Here is a 16,318-nt window from a genome sequence, read left to right as displayed (position 1 = left end):
TCTTCCATAAAATAAGATTATAATTTTATTGATCTCTGAGGGATAATAACCTAATATGAGATTTTATCTAATAAGGTGATTGCTGAGGGCAATGTGTGGGGCTTGAGACAGGGGGATTTTAAAGGGCTGCTCCAGCAAGTTAATATTGTGCTCTCATAAAATTGGATCTTCCATAAACTTGCTCCCTCTGACACATAAACTGGTAAGTGCAGTACATATTAAAACTTTAATCAGCTTCAGATGAAAAAAATGCTAATGAAATACCAACAGGATTAAAAATAAAGAAATCAAGTTTTTTAATGATGGAAGTGCATTTTGCATCTTGCAGTTACAGTTAGGATGCCATGCCGGCAGCCTCGCCTCTGTCAGTGCGCCCCAGGGTGGCTGTGGCTACGATGTAGCTTGCCATCACCAGTGTTTGAATGTGTGTGTGAATGGGTGGATGACTGGATGTGTAAAGCGCTTTGGGGTCCTTAGGGACTAGTAAAGCGCTATACAAATACAGGCCATTTACCATGGTGAAATGCTATGTTATTAGCTTATGCTAGTTAGCTTGGTTATGTAAGAAGCATTGTCCATAAACTGTATAGGTTTATTCTCCGAAACTGAAGCAGGACATAGCAAGCCATTTATGAGTCTCCAGTTTAGTGGCTACAATTAACACAGGTGAGGCTGGGATAGTATTAACTAGACTCTGTGTTGGCATACCTGTTAAAATGGCCATGCCCCTAACTTTCAGGCCTACTAGTATTCATATGGTACTAAAAAGTAAATGCAGTTACATGCAGTTGTTATAAAGGGTGACACGATTCAAACATCATGGTTTCAACTTGGTGACTTTAACAGAGGAGCTTTTGGAGACGACCTCATGTGGAAATTATAGGAACTGCAGTTTGTGGCGCTTTGACTTTCACTTCATTTTTCAACCCAGAAGTTGATTTTTGGGGCAGTTTTTTGTCATTTTTTGATCGCCTGACCTCTGACACATCATCTCTTTGCACACCAGGTATGCCTCGGCAGTGACAGACGGCTCACAGTACTTCATCCTGCTCATCATCTCTGATGGCGTGATCACAGACATGGCGCAGACCAAGGAGTCCATAGTAAATGTACAGTAGCACTTCACATTTAACCTCTGGTCTATGTATATTTTAAAATGTTTTTCAACTTATTTAAACTGGTAAGCACACAGTGGGTTACTAAACGTGATCTACTGTAGCAGTCCGTGAAATGTGTGCTTATAATCGTTCAGTTAATTTACTGTAGAACTTGCAAGGAACCCTGAAGGTATGATTAAAACCCCAATAGAGGCCTAATAAACTAACAAACATCTAATATGAAAGCGAGAGGGCGAAAAGCAGTGCAGCTGCTATCTTTGCCTCTTCCCTCTCTTTGTCTCTCATCTTTACTAATGAGGGAAGTAATGGAAGAGAGGGTCAGTCTGGTCACCACCACGTCCCTTACCCCCCCCCCCCCCCCCCCCCCCCACCCCCAACGCTGCTATGTTCAGCTCTAATAACTCTGCTTTCTAATTAGAGTGATCAGAGTTAATGTGTGTAACGATTTTGGGCGAGCTCATATATTTGGAGCCTCGGCTGCTTGGGCTTAATGCTCCGCACGGCCTCAACGCGCATCCGCTCTCCTGCTTCTTTTTCCACTTTGCCCCCCGTGTGACGTAATGTTATTGTAAAGTGAGATTTGAGAGTAATTATTTACTAGCCCGTGGAGGATCCATGCCCTTCATATCTCAAGCAATTTGGGCGTCCGTCTAATAACCCGGGAAGTTATGAAACACTGAAAAAGCTTCATTCATCCTTCATCAATCCAACTGTACTTTGCTGTCCCACTCAACTAAGATTTAATAAACAATATTGCTATGCAGGCCTGGAGTTCAGCTGCAGCTCAGGGCAGAGGAAGATGTAAATGGGAGTCATTATTAAGCTGTCAAGCTTCGAGAGATTTAGGTTGCAGATGCATGAAATTAGAAACCGTAGATCTCGCCAGGCGAGGGGCTTTATAAAACCGGCTGCAGAGTAAGGACGTAAGGCCCCGTCTGCCTTAACAATGGTATTTAATTTTTTCTATAGAGCTTCCTTTCCTTGGACTGTAACAGTTAATGTATAGTTGGTAATTTGCAGGCCTATTTCACTGGCAGCCTGCACGGTTTAAGATAGCAAATGGTGAAAAGAATGAACGCTGCTTCTTCGCCGCCTTTGATGTGGTTATTCTGTCACTTTCCACCCTTTACAGGCCTCGTCTCTGCCCATGTCTATTATAATAGTTGGGGTTGGACCAGCGGAATTCGATGGTAAGCAGGCTGAATGTGTGTCCGTGTGCAAATACGTGTGTGTCTAAAAGCATGCAGTAATCTTTTGCCCTCACCCCTCGTTCTGCTTCCTATCTTGTCTCCCACATGGTTTAGCCCTTCCTCGTGCAGCTTTTCTTTTCTTCACTCCTCCGCTTACCCTCCCCTTAATTCTCTCTCTCCTCCTTCACAGAAGCCGAGGTAAAGGGTAAATTCTCGCTTTTCAGTCCAGTAGCACTCCTTTTTTTCCATTCTTCTTCTTCTTTATTTTAAATGCGCAAGGGCTACATCACTCTGCTGTGTTTTCTCCCTGAAACATTGGTGTTTACAGTTCACAGAGCAGTCCTCTGTTAAAAAAAGAAAAGAAAAACAAGCTCACTCACGGGGAGCAATGAGCCTGCAGAGTCAACGGGATTAGCACGCATATGAAGTCAGAGTGCGCATTCGCTTTATGTCCCTGTGGTGCTCATTGCTGGCTGTGCTTACATGTATTCGGGCACGTTCCTCTTATGCGCACAGCTACGTGTAACTCACGGCCCCGTGGCTTCACGCTCAGCCGTGCAAATTCTGTGTACTCCTGCCCATTTGAGACTATCAACACTCTAAGTGTAAGCCTGTGGCATGCTAATGACGTTGGCAGGTTGAAACACAAAAACCGTGTGTCATGTTTGCTCACCGCAACGTTGACGGGGTGTTACTGATGCACTTCCCTCCTCAGAAATGATTGAGCTGGATGGGGACGAAGAGAGGATCTCATCCCAAGGACGATACGCGGAGAGGGACATTGTTCAGGTACAGAATACTCCCGAAGACACGGCTGACTGGCTGGAAGGCTGTTCACTCAGCAGAAAGTGTTGAGAGAAATGTGGGATTTATGATTAATGGGAAAGGGTCATTGTGCTTGACCTTCTACTGTGCTCTTGTTCTGAGTCTGCTGGTTTTTCTGTCTTCTCTCCACTGTCTCGACCCTTATTTCTTCCTCTACATGCAATATTTTTCTCTCTGTTTTCCTCTCTTTTGCTTTCTTTTTCATAATTTTGCATAAGCGTTTTCTGTTTTTTGTTCACATCTCATTTCCTATATTCACCTTTTCTTTGTTTCCTCTTGTTAAGGTTCAAATATTGAGGAAGGAGAGTAAAAACCACCATGGTCCAACAAGAGCTTGGTCAAACAATTGATTTTAATGAATACACGCGTGGGAAGACCACTCTGTACGCAGACAGGGATTGATCTTCAACTTAATCAAAGCATACACAGATTTTTATAGCATCAGGGTTTGAATTAATGACGCCCCTTCATACGTCACAGATACATTTCATACATAGGTCACATCAAAACCACAATGACTTTTAACACTGTTTAAAAGAACATTGTCTTCATCTTCATAACAGATGTTTCCTGTCAACCTTTCTGATTAGCGCTTCTTCAAAACCGCAGACAATGATTTTGCAGTGAGCGAGCACTTCTGCAAGCCCACAATTACAAGCAAACACGATATCTCACGACCTTACGTGGCACTCTGTGTCACCTCTCACCTACTAACGCTCACAGTCAAACAGAGGCCACTGTCAACCTTTTACTAAAACTATAGATGTAATATAAATTGAATAAATGTTTTAACCAAGAACCTCTACTGAAAGCTTAATAAAAGAATATAAAAGTATAACAGACAATTTGAATACCCTAGTTATTCACATAGCCTCGTCTAACCAGCTCCTCAGAATAACCTGCAGTTAGATTCTGCTTTCGGTTTCATTTCTGCAAACGCTCTGCAAGCCTGCAGTTTCCTGTCACTCTGACTCTGTACAAAGTGTACTCAAAATCAACAGAATCAGCACATACACACTTAAGATTATAACAACCATTCAAAAGCATTTAAGATTATAGATTCAAGCCAACAGTTTAAAGTGGTTATAACTGCACCTGTAATAAAGGCTAATTGGGTACCAAGATGTTTAAACATCTGTATGCAATATCAATACTGTAAATTATAATGCATATTATTAATGCAATGGTAATGATGATTATTATTAACAATAGCAGCAAAATATCTCTCCACTCTCAATACTCTCCTCTCCTCTTTGTCTTCATTTGTCTTATCTTTTCATCTTTGTCATTTTCTTTACTATTCTCTTATTCTCAATGTCCATGTTTCTTATTCTGTACTCTCCGCCTCTTATTTCTCTTTACATTACTTATATCTGATTTCTTCATTTCCTGTTCTCTCCTTTCCTTGTGTCCTTTCCTCTTGCTTCCCCTCTCAGTTTGTTCCTTTCAGAGACTACATTGACCGACGAGGAAATCACATCCTCAGCATGGCCCGTCTGGCTAAAGAAGTGCTGGCTGAAATTCCCGACCAGTTCCTGTCCTACATGAGAACCCGGGGGATCAAACCTGGTCCCTTGCCACCTCCTTACACTCCCTGTCCACCACCAGCTATCAACCCCCTTCTCACAAGAAGGGTAAGCCGAATTTAATGGCTTCCACCCCAGTATTGGCCAGCCGGGTCTACTGTCCTCTCTTTACGCTTCACTCTTCACTGGAAGCTCCTAAGCACATGGCAAACTTTGCCTGCATCTCGCATGTTGCACTTTTGGGAATATTTGGCCGTGAAGGGTGATGAAGACAGCCCTGAGTGCTTCTTCTGTTTAGAAGACTGGACAAAAAGGTGTGGATTTTGAAGGGCAGTGGTGGTGGCCTGAAATCAAGGAGCTGCACCAGGAAGAGTAAACGGGAAAGAAACTCGACAGACTGAATCCAAGCTGTTCCCATTTCCACTTCCTCTGTCTAAGTCATGTCACTTGATATATAAATGTTTACAAAACTGAGGAGTGGAGTGGATCTTTTATTTTCCAGGACGAAATTTATACAAATAAATTTGAATACCTTTCAGAGTCCTATTTTTCAGCTACAGAAACAGGAGATTCTGACTTTGTACAAAAATGTTTAGGCCCCAGTGCCACACACACTTATATATATATATGTATGTATATATATATATATATATATATATATATATATATATATATATATATATATATATATATATATATATGATTTTTTTTTTTTTAATAGAAATAGAGCATGTGCCAGTTTATGAAAAATAAAGCATGCACTGTTGTCCTGCACTCAGGGCTTTGTCCCTACCACACACTGCCCCACCACCACTGCCATGTTCCATCATGAACAAACCCACCGGAAATCGTTCCACGCTCCTATCGTCTGCTCCATCCACCTGCCTTGACTCGAAAGGAAGCTGTGCTCCTTGGGAGTCTGGTCAAATCAAATGCAACAGGGACTTGAACCAGCCTTACTTTTTTGTCAGAAAACATTACTGGCACAATGGGTTATGGAAACGTGGATTTTTCCAAGCCCAGAAGTCAAAAACACACATTTCACTACCGAACCTGACTGTGTTGTTACATTTCAGAGTCTTGTTATTTTCATGAAACAACACTGTACTTCAGAAGCATTTCTGGTTTTGGTTTTTGGTTTACATTTCTCTACCTCTCACATTGTTCAGTATTGCCAAAAAATATTGTTAAAAAAAACAGCAAGTGTTGTAAGTGATATTTGGCAAGTCTGTGGTCCATCACACAGTTTTACCTTTCTCACCACGTATACATCATGTTTGCCAAACTGTACGTTGGGAAGTATAGCATTTTGGTTGCTATCAGATTAGATGGCTCACACCTTTGTGGTAGCAACACACTTTTGATATGAAATTGAATTTGAAAACAGGTAAAAGTGCAGATTGCTTTTCTTTTAACAACTGTCTGCATGGATCAAAGTAATGACTGTAACAACAGTGTTTGGGTCCATGTTTGTGCATCAGTATTGTAACTAAAAGTCCTAAAGTTTCATATATCTCCTTAAATTCAGACTCCACAGAAAACCCATGTTTCATCATCAAATACTCGCATCCTGAAGGCTTTAAAGGTGACAGCAGCTGCTCTTTGCTTAGATTCACAGCAGTGGTTTCAATTAACACTCTCTCTTTTTCAACATGGCTGCTAATAAGTTACATAAATTTTCTTCTTTGTTATACTTATTGTTAGCAAGAACAGTCAGCATGGCATCTAATAAAAGTTAGCTTAAAATTGGAAGGAATTTAATTTGTTTCTTTGGCTTGCTGGACTCCATATTAGCTGTAGCCACCTTAGCTGCATAGAAAGACATTGCCACTACAAGAAAGTGACCCCCTTACTCTGTTTATACATTTTGGACCCCTCTGTGCTGTGAAATAGTGTCTTTGATACGTCACACTAAAATATATTCCACCTCTCATCAGTCTTCAGTTACCTTCATCAGAAAAAAAAAAAAGGATATAGAATTTGTCTCTATTGGTAAATAAATGCCCAAAAAGCAATTGGCTGTTGTAGCAATAATAATAATATTAATAATAATGTCTGATGTACTTAAAAAATCCAACTATACCATTGGTTTAGATACAGCAAGTGTTCTATATATTGGGGCGATCGTGGCTCAAGAGTTGGGTGTTCGTCTTGTAATTCATCTTGTAATCGGAAGGTTGCCGGTTCGAGCCCCGGCTCGGACAGTCTCGGTCGTTGTGTCCTTGGACAAGACACTTCACCCGTTGCCTACTGGTGGTGGTCAGAGGGCCCGGTGGCGCCAGTGTCCGGCAGCCTCGCCTCTGTCAGTGCGCCCCAGGGTGGCTGTGGCTACACTGTAGCTTGCCATCACCAGTGTGTGAATGGGTGGATGATTGTGTATAGTGTAAAGCGCTTTGGGGTCCTTAGGACCAAGTAAAGCGCTATACAAATACAGGCCATTTACCATATCTCTCAATAGTAACTGCACTTGTTTGATTCTGACAGACTTTTAAAAAAATGTTCTACCTAATAGTAGATCCGTCCAGCCGTCCGTCCGTCCATCTGTTCAGCAATTCTCTTCCACTTGTCGTTGTCACGGTCACGGGGGGACAAACAAGTAGGTAACTGTTGCAATCTGTTGCAACTGCTGTGAATCCAAGCTAACCACAGCTGCTCTCCTTTCTAAAGAAATAAGCTACAGAATTGCTAAAGCCTATATGAATCAAGCTTAGTTTTCAGGTTATTGCACTGTCACTTTCAGATATGTTTCGGCCTTCCCGTTAATGGGTATAAGAAAGCAAAGCACAAACCATGTCCTATTAGACAAGCATCAACCACCTTGTCCAGAGGTCCCTTTTAATCCATGTAAATGTCCAAAGAAAAGCATTTTTTTCTTTATACTTTTGAGACGTGTAGTGTAGAGTTTATGTGTGTGGTAGGGCCGTATTTAGTCAAGGAATAAATATAAAAGAAGGTTTACAACACTTTTTTCTAAACTCACACCTCAAAATAACGATATACTTCTTGGCTGGTGATGCTTAATGAATATGTCTGTTATGTAATATGTTATGAACTGCTTGTAAATTCAGTTTCTTAGACGTTTCTACACTGTACAAAATTTCTGCCTTTTTGTGTATTGGTCAGTATAATGTATGTGTAATGCTGCTTCTTTCTGCTCATTTAAGTATGACATTTTATACCGAGGCCTGTAATCATATTTAAATCATGACTAACAGGCCTTATCAATGTTTATACGTAGGTTATTCATATTTAAATTATGAACGACAGGCCTGTATTTTTTATAAGCAAACTGTTAGATAGTGATGCGTGTTTAATGTGTGCAAGACATTTAAAAGCTAATGATCAAATCCACTCCGTAGCAACGTTTTTCTGCCAAATCTGAAATACTGTTAAGTGTAGCATCTCATCCCAGGATAAAAACGCTTATTCGGTTTGACTGAATAGGGTCCCTCCACGTGGAGGGGAGAGGTGACGGGATGGCGGGGACCCCGTACAACAGTCGGGATGTTGAATTGCAAAATGTAGCACTAGTTTCAAGACTGGAGCAACGTCAGCCTGAACCAGATAAGACCAGATCAGGCAGGAACAGTCTTTTTATAAGTACATGTAAATATACAGTATAATCTGTATATATTGTGCGTACGTTTTCTGGAGAGTTGACTTGCAGCAAACTGCCGGCACTCTGTGACTCTCTTCCTGAAACACAAGGCATGGCCTTTTTATTTATTTATCAAGACAAGATGTGAGCTTCATCTCACGCCCACTCTCTCGTATATACTGTACATGCAGTACATGTATTTGTGTATGAAACATGCATGACACTTACATAACAGTGAGGGTTGTATAAAGATTAAGGGTTTCCTTCTCTTCCTCCTTCTTCTTGTTTCTGTTTTGAAATGCAGCTTGTGTTTTGTTTTATTTTTCAAGAATTTATGGGCAACTCTTAAAAAATCTAAATCTGGATCTTATTAAAAATCTGCACATGATAGAGAATAATTTTACCAATTTATTTTCTTTTAGTATCAGTGCAGAAATCCTCAGAAATGCCCAACTGGCAGAGCTAGAGATCATTTAAAAATGGCTCAGGTTCCTACTAAAAGTGTTAGCATGGGAAGCATGGTTGACATTTTCACTAATTAAACAAATGGGAGAAAAATGACCAAATGCCTCATCTCTTGCCTGTTAATTCAGCATATTCATATGTAGATATCTGTTTATAGTTATTACCATTTGCTATGCTCTGACCCTTGTACTCTGTGCGCCCATTGAGCTTTCTGGTCTCGTACAGGACAATATACAATGATAACTATGGGAGGTGTAGTGCTTTTTTTGTTTGTTTGTCCCTAACAATCAGCCTCTGATTTTCGTGAAAAGTAAATGTAACTTGACTTCTCTTTCATTACACAATCTTATAAAAGGGCCATAAATATATGAAGTTTATATAGTTTGTATAGTTTCAGTTAGAGGGGAACCTGTTTTATTAAGTCCATATTTTAATCTTGGACTCTATTAAAGTAGGATTTTTCTTTGTGTGAAAGCAGCTTCGAAGTCACAGCTAAAAACCTTGTTTATCCTCCGTCAGAAAGAAACCTTTTTTTTTGTTTTTAGCACACTTAACTATGCCTCTAACACATTTTTCTACTAACTGGCTGCACCTCACAAAAACAAGTTTTGAACAACAGTCGGGCTGAACCTTTTCAAAGCCAGAGCTGCATAGCTGGTTATGTTATGGATAAGAGCTGAGCTCATACGGGTTATTTGCACATTTACGTATTATTTCCACCTTTGTAAAAGTATAATAGGTACCGTTTAAAATGAACTCTTAGTCAATGGGTGTGACAGGATGTATAGAATTCTTAAATAGCAGCAGTTCCAGATTACAGTGCTGCTCTCACTCTTGCTTCAATATGGGGAGAAACTCTAAAGTTGTCAAACTACAGAGTGGTTAGTTGATTTTTCTTTTTTGTTTTGTTTTTACTGACAAAAATGTTTTATGCATCGTACGTAGGTGAGCATTCAACAGTGTCTTAAACTCAAGAAATTCCATTAATTCCACAAGTCCTCAAGAATAAAATATCACATTCTACAACTAAATGACTTTAACACTATCCCATGTGAGATTGATCGTTTCTTTGGGATACATAGGTTTGCCCTCAAGAAGAAGACTTCAGAAATCACTGATTCTGTGAGGCTGTGTCAGTGTAGGAGTAACAATCAAAAGCATTTATTGTGTAGGACAGAAAAAAAAATCACTGCTGGTAAACAAACCAGCTTTAATGAAGTAGGCTTACACCTCGCTGCCTCCCACTGCTCATCGTCGCATCCACGTCACTCTGCTAAAGCAGCAGCATGTCAGCATGCCAGGCCACATGAACGCCCATGTGATCTGCACAAATAACATGAACTCTGTTTGCTGTAAATTATCTTGATAAAGTGGTTTAACTGAATGCTTGTGATGAATATCCTGTTTTATCCTGATGTTTTTTATAGCATGGATTAAAACTGCATGTGTGCAACTTTTTTTTCTTTTTTCTATCAGACATGCACCTGTGAGGTTAAAGGAAAAATTGTACTGTGACATCTTTGTGCGTTACTTCAGAATATTTAAGAAAACATTTTTGCCTTAAAAATGTCAATTGATTAGTCTTGGAAATGTGCAATGCCTTCAGATGTTTCCTTCTTCTTCTCTGATGACTTTTCTTTTCTTCTCTTTTTTTTAGTTTTATCTGTCAGTACATTGATGCACGGCCACTTCTCTGTCAGACTCGTCTCGGCATTGTTCGCTCAGAGTCAGTGGTTGAAGTGATGTGAATAACAGGGTGTATGATCCAAACAGAAAAAAACAAAACTAGACGAAAAACAAAAAAATGGTCTGTCTCGCTGAGAGGACAGAATTATTGGGCTGGGGATAGTGCTGTGTGGCATCATGCAGCCATGTTTATTTACCGTGAGATAATACTGAAACTGTTCATCTGCCCCATTTTATTTCATCAGGGGTGATTCACAATTTTGCATGATGCTTGTAGTGGCACACAAGGCCAATCAAATATGATTTCTCCATTGATATATAATTATTTTAAACCAGTTCTCGAGCTTAGTGATGTTACAAGACAGCACAGGTTTTACTGTTCTAACAGGAAACATAAAGGCCACAAACAACTTACTGATAAAAATGACTGTTTCTGTAACAACTGACGTCTTTAAATAAATATCCCTATCTAAGCTTGTTCTTTGTTTATTTGTTGTTTGTGTGCTCAGAACCCATCTTCTCATGTACAGAGCTTTGAATAATCAGACCCCATTACATGGTCTATGGGAGCCTCTCCTGTGGAACCACTTCCCAGTTTGGGAAACCAGTAACCCATGTTAAAACTTTCCTTTTTGATTTTTTAATCATCAATAATTAGTACAGGATCAGGTGACCCTGAACCATTGCTTGCTTATGCTGCTATAGGCTCAGGCTGGTTCAGGGAGAAGTGTCTTCTTGTTAGGGAGTTCTTTACCACTTTCACAAAGTGCTGCTAACTGAGATTTTCTCTTTAATGTAAGCTCTTTACCTTGCAATATAAATTGACTCAATCAAACAGTTGTGAAGTGGGGCTATATGCATGAAATAAAATAAAATTGGATTGAAAATCCAATTTAGAATTCCTCAAAAGTTCTCAGGAAGCCGGCGTTGATCAAATTAAAGATCCATAAGGTTAATTTGCATAGCATTAGCATCTTTCTCCAACTGGTTCATTTTTCCAATGTATTGAATAATGCCATTTTGTCAAAATCAAGTGTAGAAAAAATATTTTTGCAGAAAAACAAAAAGCTAGCATTCGTATTAATGTTGATTGAACCTGGGATGCCTACATGACTAAGTTTTCACAAACTGTTTCACAAACATTTCCTAAACATGCTACATAATGTACCTAAAAAGTAAGCCCTACACCACTTACACTGCTGTAAAACACAAAACTGAAGCTACTCAACCCACTCTGTTATTGGACACCTGTCCTTGTCAGTGTTGCCAATAAAATCAAAAGAGCCAGCACGCTGGAATAGATTCACACCATTACACCTTTAAAGTGTTCATCTTAAAATTGAATGCATTACAGCAGAGTAACAGGCTGAAATGCTTCCAAGGAGTCCAAAAAATGTGGCTCAGAAATGCAACGTTTTGCCTGAATATTGAGAAGAAATGAGTGTAGCCCTTGCATCCTTGTTACAGTAAAAACTATAACGGACTAGCCAGCTGTGGGAAAGATAAGGGTGGTATTATTTTGTAATATAAGATAATATTAAGCCTTAAGCACCAGGAAACAAACTATGTGCAACAAATACAGTAGTTGATTACTTTGTACCCTATGTGTGGTATCAGCCTAATCCTTACTAAAACTTGTAATTTAAATGAGCCCTGGACTTGAATGAAAAATGTTTGGTTAAGCATAGAAAATGGTTGACATAGTCAAATAATTATGTTAATAAACCTGAAGTTAAGTTCATGAAATGTCCTTTTAAAGCATTTACCGAAACAGCTGATGTCACCTCACACAAGAATAATACCAAACTACGGTTGTAATAAGTTATAATTAGCAGCTTGCAGCAGGATGTTTTAAATAATCGCAACTAGTTAGCATGTTAGTATGTAAAACATTTGAATAGCAGACATGTGACAGAGTGTAGTCAGGGTAGTCGGGCACATCGTGTGCAGAAGTTGCCAATTTCCTTCAACTTTCGTCAGTTGCTACAGACTTCCTGAGGTCTTCAGATTAACTCAAGAACAGTGTGCTGAGAGCTTCTGCATAATGAGCACAGTGCAAAATGCTGGATGCAGTGGTATAAAGCATGCTGCCACTGGACTCCGGAGCAGTGGAGATATCTTCTCTGGAGTGACGAATCACGCTCATTCATCTGACAATCCAATGGATGAAACTGGTTTTGGAGGTTTCCAGGAGAATGGTACTTGTCTGACTGCATCATGTCGAGTGTAAAGTGTTTGGTGGAGTGAGAGCTATGGGGATGTGGGGGTGTCTTTCAGGGGTTTAGCTTGGCCTCTTAGTTCCAGTGAAAGACTTTCAATGCTACATTTTGGACACCTTCATTCTCCCAACTTTGTGGGAACAGTTTGGGGATGGCTCCTTCCTGTTCTAACACAACGGCACACTAGTGCACAAATCAAGCACGTTTGGTGTGGAAGAACTGGACTGGCCTGCACAGAGTCCAAACTGCAACCCAATACAAATTAGAGTGGAGACTTGGAGCCAGGCCTTCTCATCCAACAATGTCTGAACTCAGAAATGTGCTTCTGGAAAAATGAGTAAAATCAGTGTATTTATGGGGGGGAAATCCCATTAATACACTCCTAAACCTTGTGGAAAGCCTTCCCAGAGTTACAACTGTTATAGCAAAGTTGGGCCAACATCATATTCAACCCTATAGATTAAGAATGTGATGCCTCTCAATTTCATATGTGTGTGAAGGCAGAGTAGGAAGTACTTTTGGCAATATAGTGTATATAATGATCTCTAGGGGAGGGACAAAGAAGAGAAATTTATTTCAGTTTTAAAGTAATACCAGACAATCTGAGCAAACCAATAAGACGTGACTATATTTGGACTCCCATGAATTTTCCTGTTCTGGATCTGAAGGATTTTGAAAGGGATTAATGATGTTTTCTCATGGTAGCAGTCAGACGCTGCCGCCATCAGATACTTAGGAATTTTCCTTCTCTTGCTGGCCCATATGGAATTTACAGCATAACGATTCATCAATGCCCTCTTATTTTTGTGACAATGACCTTTGTTTCGCTATTCCATTTTATGGACTCTCTAATTTGTTATTTTGTACCACGTGGAATGTCAAAAGACCAAAGAAATGACATGGCTTTTTTTTTTTTTTTTAAATAGCTGAAATACCAACACATTATGGAACTTTCTGTTCATAATGAAGGAATTCGGACCTCTAAATTAATGTTCCACAATGTGCACAATGTGCAGTGCAGTGAATATTGTTTTATTTTGTGTGCTACAGTACTTAATCAGTGGTTTGCTGAATTGGTCATCCAGCAAGAAATGCAGAGACAGTGTTTTGTGTGAGAGTGCAGTAGGTTCCTGTCTAAAATATACAGTGCAGCGTTTCTCTTATAAGTCTGAGGCTTTCTGCTTTATTATCTAGTCCAGTTTTTACATGCTCTCACTCAAATGCCTCATGACAGATCCACTGAAAATGTCCAGTGGTTGCAGACCGCCAGCCTTGATGGATAGGAATTGTTTTCCTGCTGCTTTTCAGAGCAGCAGCAAAACAATCGCTTGATGCTGCTTGGAAGTGATCTGACGCGCTCAGAGCGGGGGCTGCTTTGTAACAAGTGTCATTGTGCTAATTACAGCTAGTACACTTTTCTCTCCTCCTTGTTTCTGTTCTTTCCAAGATTTTAATGAGTCGCCGCCGCTATCTGTTCTCTGTGTTTATCTGCATATTACTTTTAACTTCATGATGAGATATTATATTATTATGGTCGCCTCCCACTTGAGGCTATAATCAGAAGCTTTAATTGGTGTTTTCAGATGCTCTCACACAAAATACTGGTAGGCTAATATCTAACCATCCATTTCTTAACTTAACTTAATAATGTAAAATAGAAGAAAAATAACAACCAGAGGAAATGAAATGCAGTGGCTGGAACTATAATTTACTGGTAGGAATGTTAGAATCACAGTACATTCGATATGACTTGATATTAGTCATGTTTGCACATATCACCTTTGATATCCATAAAGGATTCAGTTTTTATCACCATTATAGGCATTAGAATTTTGTGTGAATGATTAAAAAAAAGTAAGCTAATGCCTTATACTACACAATATTAAGAATTAGTAAGGTATTGTTTATAAAGCATTAGTCCTCCTTGGTATGTCATTTATAAACATGGATATAAGTGCATTAATGGACAATGGAATAACTGTTTCTAAAGTCTTATATGAAGTATTTATAGGTGAAGTTATTTAGGAACTGTTAATGACTGTTAATGGTCTCTTTTAGAAAGTCTAAGTATTAGAGGTTAATAGAGGTTTGACTTCTTTCATTTGTGGTTAATTCGGGGGTTTAGTTGTTAGTTCAGGGTTTTGTGTCACCTCATCTATACCTTATAAAGCAGTTATTAATGAAACTGGAAGGTCAGCAGAAAAACACAACAAGAAAAAGAAAAAGCACAAAGAGTTATATAACATACCAATATTTATTGTGTGACCCAAACACAGTTCACTTAATGTTTGCAGACTCTGTAGGTAGTGCCAGAGAAAATAAGAAATCAACACAGTGAGCAGCTGGAGCCATATAGTATTTCAGCTTAAATATATGAAAACTTGTTTTAGAGTTGAGAATTTAATTTGTTCCTCATGGTCAACTTTCAGTTGGTTTGTAGTCAGTTACCTCACTTTGTTGTAAATAACCAAAATGTAATAATAATACGTATTATTAAATATAAGGAGAAGGAATGTAGGTTAGGAATACGAGTTGATTTTCAAGATTAAAGATTTGTAAGTGTAAAATAGGCTGATTTGGACATACCTTGCAGGCATGATACTACGGTTTCTGTGGTATGATGGAGATGATTTAACTCAGTAAATTGAATAGTCAGTGTTTGGTGTGATCACCTTTTATTTTTCAGCACAGCCTGAACTGTCTTAGGCAAGCTTTCTCGTCATTTGTCTAGTAGTCTTCAGGAATAGTCCCCCAGGCTTGGGTGAATGCTGTTAGCTTTTGTTCAATTCTCTGCTGTTGTCAGTCAGATGCTTTCCAGTTGGTGTTGCTGTAGACTAAATTCTGACGTTTCAGCTTTTATAACAAGATTCCCAACAACACTGGCTGAAATGCAGCCCCAAACCACAACAGAGCCTCCACCATGTTTTACAGATGGCTGCAGACATTTATTGTTGTATCCGTCTCCTGGTCACCTCCATTCATAACTATTTTAATGCCACTTACTGCATTTAAAAAGACATCCCTTGAAATGTAGTCTTTTTAAGCTTTTACAAAGACTGGAATCCAGCATTATTCTAATCATTCACTAATTCATCTTCACCCACTGAAGATTATTCTTTATCGAGGGCCTAAAAGCTATGTAAATGGTACATTTAACCAATTTTATCAAGGCTAAAATTGGTTAAATTTGGTTTTTAAGAAAAGCAAAGTTCATTAGATGCCTACATACAGTAAGCCCAAACCGAACCTACTATGGGTAGACAAGAAAGTGGCCCATCACAAAACGACACTATGTGTCATGTGTGAGCTGTTTTTCTGTTCTTCTTTGCCCAGCAGCTACCCCATGCATTTATATTTTTCCCATCTTCGACTTAAAATAGCCCCGTCCCGCCTTTCACATTTCCCAAATTGCACATCCTTCCCTTGACTCCTTACCCACTGGAGACACGAGCAGAGAAAGTGGCAAGACAGTTACACGAGGAGAGAGAGAATTCGAGGGAACGCACGTTAAATGAAATGAGACACCTTTGCCTTCCAGCCATGATTTAAAGCAATGTCAGCCTCTGACACAATTGGCACAAATATGTTGGTTTTTTGTTTTCTAAATAGCCAAAATACCACCGTTTGCCACAATCTCAGCATAATGGTGACATGACAAATTATATTTACTTTTAATTCACTTCTCAGTGTT

The 16,318-nt window shown here is 39.3% G+C and overlaps 1 protein-coding gene across 3 annotated transcripts in view; it reads left to right on the top strand.

Moving 5' to 3' along the window:
• LOC147325158 (copine-8-like) overlaps positions 1 to 5,269 on the top strand; it is a 94,493-nt gene extending 89,224 nt beyond the window's left edge. Inside the window, exons 17-21 of one of the 3 annotated variants that reach the window (XM_086299513.1) lie at positions 1,007 to 1,109; positions 2,251 to 2,308; positions 3,024 to 3,097; positions 3,418 to 3,516; positions 4,570 to 4,690. In XM_086299513.1, coding sequence (XP_086155639.1) covers positions 1,007 to 1,109; positions 2,251 to 2,308; positions 3,024 to 3,097; positions 3,418 to 3,483 — 301 coding nt within the window. In that variant the 3' untranslated portion in view covers positions 3,484 to 3,516; positions 4,570 to 4,690. Of the gene's footprint in view, positions 1 to 1,006; positions 1,110 to 2,250; positions 2,309 to 3,023; positions 3,098 to 3,417 lie in introns of all 3 variants that reach the window. The other 2 variants (XM_086299511.1, XM_086299512.1) reach the window with 2 other exon arrangements.
• The last annotated feature ends 11,049 nt before the right edge of the window (positions 5,270 to 16,318 follow it).

The sequence above is a fragment of the Aulonocara sp. 'chitande type north' Nkhata Bay genome, linkage group LG7 (assembly GCF_057382095.1).
Source record: "Aulonocara sp. 'chitande type north' Nkhata Bay isolate Kocher_YH1m ecotype deep benthic linkage group LG7, A_spYH_male_GT1.1, whole genome shotgun sequence".
Classification (NCBI taxonomy): domain Eukaryota; kingdom Metazoa; phylum Chordata; class Actinopteri; order Cichliformes; family Cichlidae; genus Aulonocara; species Aulonocara sp. 'chitande type north' Nkhata Bay.
This window is presented reverse-complemented; position numbering and strand designations above follow the sequence as displayed.